This window comes from Merops nubicus, unplaced genomic scaffold (assembly GCF_000691845.1).
Source record: "Merops nubicus isolate BGI_N331 unplaced genomic scaffold, ASM69184v1 scaffold7670, whole genome shotgun sequence".
NCBI lineage: Eukaryota > Metazoa > Chordata > Aves > Coraciiformes > Meropidae > Merops > Merops nubicus.
Genome location: NW_008580790.1, coordinates 5,036 through 9,923, shown reverse-complemented (window position 1 = coordinate 9,923; position 4,888 = coordinate 5,036). Strand labels below are relative to the sequence as shown.

At 40.7% G+C, this 4,888-nt stretch overlaps 1 protein-coding gene across 1 annotated transcript; it reads right to left on the bottom strand.

Annotated features, from left to right (window-relative positions):
- Positions 1-7: 7 nt before the first annotated feature.
- Positions 8-4,158, bottom strand: LOC103771875 (prostaglandin reductase 2-like; the record flags this gene model as incomplete). Its single annotated transcript, XM_008939227.1, has 4 exons — positions 4,088-4,158; positions 2,525-2,643; positions 1,028-1,219; positions 8-109 (listed from the first exon to the last, which is right to left on the bottom strand). Coding segments are annotated over exons 1-4 (450 nt in total), but the record flags the coding sequence as incomplete, so codon positions are not given.
- Between the last annotated feature and the right edge of the window lie 730 nt (positions 4,159-4,888).

Here is a 4,888-nt window from a genome sequence, read left to right as displayed (position 1 = left end):
CCGCCGCCACGTGTCCCCTCTCCCTGATGCCCAGCAGGGCCGTCAGCCCCGTCAGCCCCGCCGCCCCCAGGAAGTAGGAGAGGTGTCCGTGCACAAGCTGCGGGTCCAGCTACAAGAGAAGCAGGAGATGGTTTCATTGCTCTTTTCCGGTGAGGTTTTGCTGTTCGTCGTTTGATTGTCTGAGGACAGCAGACTAACTTGGGGTGTTTACCAGGCAAAGTACGACCCACAGAGACAAGCTATCTATAAACTATCTCTACCCTAATAACAAGCTGACACAGAATGAAGCAAAGACAGTATTTCCATAGTTTTAGGAAAAGTTCTTAAACAAAGTTACTCACAAAAACTTAAATTATGGAAGTGTCATAAAAGCAGTTGGGAGATCAGAAGTTCCCAAACAGTGAAGTATCCCTCTGTTAGCACAAAGGATAAAATAGCACCATTTTGTGAAATACTGTGACTGCAGAGGGTCCTAAAGGAAGGAGTTTTTTGGAAAGTGTACATTCTTAAACTACAAACATTTTCTGTGTTATGAGGATGATCAACACAACATCCCTAATGCATTGTTACCTCTGCACTTTCAACTTCATATTGAATACACTTTCTTCTGTGGATGTAAAATCTCTAGTAAAAGCAATTACTAATATATTTAACTCAATTTATTTCACTAATATACATCTAAAGCCTTTTATGTATTATGACTCCACTCTCATGGATCAGTTCTACTAGAATTAGAATAATTAAAACAGTTAATCAACAGAAGCAGCTTCAGGGGAACATATTAAAAAATCCCACAACTGAAGCAACACCAACGTGTCTGGTAACCAACAAAAGCATTTATATTTTTCTTTGTTAAGAGAGAAATTGATACAGATTTTGCCACCTGTCAATTCATCTGCCTTTTGAGACCTGATTGCTCTAATCACTTAGGCTTGTTCTTGACTAGGAAATAGTATCATTAGCTGCTATTTAAAAAAAAGTTTAGGAAAATAAAATAGTGTCAATCTGGGCTTTGCATTTACATTACCTTTTGTAACAAGCTTCCATCTAGAATGGCCACTGTCTGCCAGGGCCAATTAAAGGAAGCTACAAAGTCTCCTTCAGCAAGGTTATGGTGCTTGCTCTCCAGCACAACCCCAACGCCTCCACCGTCAGCAACCTCCGAGAGCTGCCAGGGCAGGAGGTAATCTGAGCCCGTGTCCTCGTTCATTCGGCACCGCTGAAAGACAGGCTCTAATGAGAGGCTCTGGTGGTTCACATGGATTGTTTAGGAGCTCAGATGAAGTCAAGACATGTTTAAAACCTCAAACACAAAGGGCTACTCAAACTCTTTTGATAAACCTCAAATATTAATCATCTTATCTTAGATCCCCCTCTCCCATCTTGTTTGCTCAGTACAAAAGGAGGATGAAGCATTCTGATTTCCTCCAGCAGTGTTACCAAAGCCAACATATTCTATAGACATCAAAGTGAGCCATGCAGCTGAAGACAACTGGCTCAGGTCTGATAAGAATCCTATGAATGCCATTCCTTAACTTGATGAATCATAGAAATATAAGATTGAAAAAAAACACCCACAAGTCATTTAGTCCATGCCTATGCACTGAAGAACAGTTAGATCTATGTAGACCATCCCTGACAGATATCAGTTTAATGAAACATTTTGAAATCTGAAGTCTTTTTCTTCATATCTCCCCCAGTTGCCTGAGTTAGTACTTCAGGATTTCTAAACTCTTCCTTAATCCCCAAGCTAAACCTACTTCCTGAAATAGAGACTGTTTCTTTTCTACTATCTCCAACTATGCAGGGAACAAAGGATCAGAATTCTCTTTATAGCAAACCTGTACATTCCAGCAGACTGTGTCCAGCTGACTCTCCTCCCACCTTCACCCTCCTTTCAACTCACAACTCTCCCAACCACACGAGGTCTACAGGTTTGCAGAGTTAGGTGCAAGTGCTGGTTATGGCTACATTCACTAATCCTCTCTCCCTCTCTCTGTTTGCACTGTTTACGAAGTATTGACAGATTTTTGTCCTGCCATCACCAACTTAAGGAGAAAATCTGGCTGTCCTTTGTAAACAAAATTGTAATAGCTAAATAACATTTAATGTGTGTTGTCTAGAATTTTTTTTGCCTGACCATGTTCCTCTCTTGCTTCATCATGAAATATTCTTCTTACCCTACCCACACTCCCATCCATTGAAAAATACTTCCTTCCATAGGAAAAGTTTTAAAATGTATATAAAAAAGACAAAGTTCAGAAAAAGCTGATACAACCAAATCTGAGGGCTCACAGTCTCTTCCTGTCCCTATCAAGTCACATTCCTATATCTATATCACAGGCACATTAATGACAAATCCCTTCCCAATATAACTCCATCAGAATGAACAGAATTACTGAGTTATTCTACTAGATATATTTGCCCTGTAATTGGTAACTTTGGTGTTAAACACCATGATAGGTACAGAATTGAAGATATTTTGAAAAACAAATTCTGTCTTAGGTCCAAGTGCATCACATACCATGTAAGGATCCACAGAGAGATGAAGTGTCCTGACACGCACCTGTCCTGCCTGGATCGTGTCTGCTATTGTGCTTTGCTCCAGCCGGAAGTTTTCAGCCACTGGCACTCCGTTCTTACCTACAATTATTTTAAAATCCAACAAATGAATGAATGAAGAGCTTCCCTTAACTCATATGGGAAGGTCCTTTTTAGAGTAAATTAGGCTGTATCTTCACTCAGGTACAGAACTACTGACCAGCTTTCAGATTCCGTGTCACAGCCCACGATTTAACTGGGTTCACTGCCACCATCCCAACTGAAGACCCACTCACCTGTCAGCTTACACTCACCTGGGCCAGTACCAGGCACCTGCACTGACTGACACCTGCCATTCTCTTTGCTACAAGTGATTTTTATGGACAATTAGGGGGGGAAAAAAAAAAAGGGGGGTGGTGAGGGTGGGAGGAAGGACATTCCTGTTCTTAAAAACACGGTTCTGTGTACCCTGTGTACTGGAAAGCCCTGCACTTTCAAAACAAAGACATGCACTGGGACTCCTCTCACATAACAAAACCATCATGCACTATTTTGCCAGTAGCAAATGACCATAAATTTTAACCACGTAAGTTTTAAGCTCTCACCTTTCAGTCTCTTCTGACTCGGTGAGATTTGGGGAATACAGACCCTTGCCACTGCACATGCATATGCTGCAAGAGCATCCCCTCACACCTACGGGTAGAACTCCTTAAATGAAAGCTTCCCAGAAACATCTGTACAACATATGCCAGTAGCCCAGAACTGGAGGCTTCAACCTCAGGCCGGCACCACATGCCAGTCAGATGCAGATTAGACTGATAACTGGAACCACGAGCACCAAAAGGAGAGAGACAGACACCCAGGTGTGTTGCAGGTCAGAGTGACTGGGTGACCACAAGAGATCAGTGCCATAACATTCCATTTGCATTAGCAAAGGCTTATTGGCAGGTCACACCGTAGTTCTCTTACCTCTTAGGACTACTTTGGCACAGAGCAGCAAACAATACTCCCCAAAAACTTAATGCACACTTAATGTGGGTCTTCTGTAACAGACACTTTATAAACTCACTATTCGAAATACTGTGCTGACACCCCTAATAAGGCAAATGTATAAGCAAGGAACTAAACAAATCCTCCAGAGTGCAAGCTTAAAAAACAAACACTTTGAAACATGGGAGGAAGAAAAAAGGCAATATTTACAAAAAGGAGGCAAAAATTAATAGTGACAGAATATTTTAGTCTCCTCTTAAAATGCAAAAAGAACAAATGTCAGAACTAAAAAGCAATGCTTGCCAACCTTTCTTCGCTTTGAGTCCCTACAATAAGGGTTTTCTTTTCTATATTACACATTAGTCCTTTTTGTAATCATCCAAGAGCTTAGAAATCTGTATATACAGACTAAATAAACACACCTCACAACCAACCTTATTAATTTGTGCATGCAATATTAAGAGATATAAATGTCAATACCCTAAGTTAGTGTCTGTTTCTACCCCTAGGCAACCATAACTACCACATTGCTCCTTCACTGGAGAGAAATACATACCAGGGCGTGAGTTCAGCACTACTCTCTGTATAATCATCCCTGCTTATGCAGCAATTCCACACTGGATTTCTACAAAAGAAAACATTGGTTAAAGGACTGAAACATATTTTCTTGAAAAAGAATATGGAGCACAGCACTTTGCAATCTCAAAACTGGGGGTGAAATATGGGCCTCACCAACTTCAGCATCCCAGCCCAAGAATCCTATAAAACAACCTCAGACGTAAAATGAACAAACTTGTGAATAAAGAGTTTTCCTGCTAATCTTGTTAGAGCTCAAATTTAAACAATGTCACAGTAGCACCTTTTGGAAAGATGGAAGATTATCATGTACTGTGCTCCTTGTAAGATCATCACCACCCCCTGCCAGGTTGTAGGAGACACATTTGGTTTGCTTTGCTGTGCTGAGAACATTCTGTTCCCACCTAAAAGACAGCGAGGCTCCTTTGCATGCATGTCAGGTGCAACTCACCAAAAGGCAGCACAAGTGCCAGTAGCAGCAGTACACATGTACAAGATAGAAACACATTTCATGTGAAATATCAAGTCTTTCTATTAGTGGTGTTTTCTCTCCTAAAAAATAGTCAGGCTCAGAGATGAGAAGGAATGAGATCTCAATTTGATTTGCTTGACTGACAAATTTCTCCTTAAATTTCAACAGTTTAGAATCAGACTGTAAATCTGTGTTCTTGCAACTATAAGAAGCCAAAGTGATTAACAGGGAATAAACCCAATTTAGCAGGAGAGAACGTGATCTTATATGCTTTCAGAGCTAATACAAAATAAAAATGTTCTTACTGCT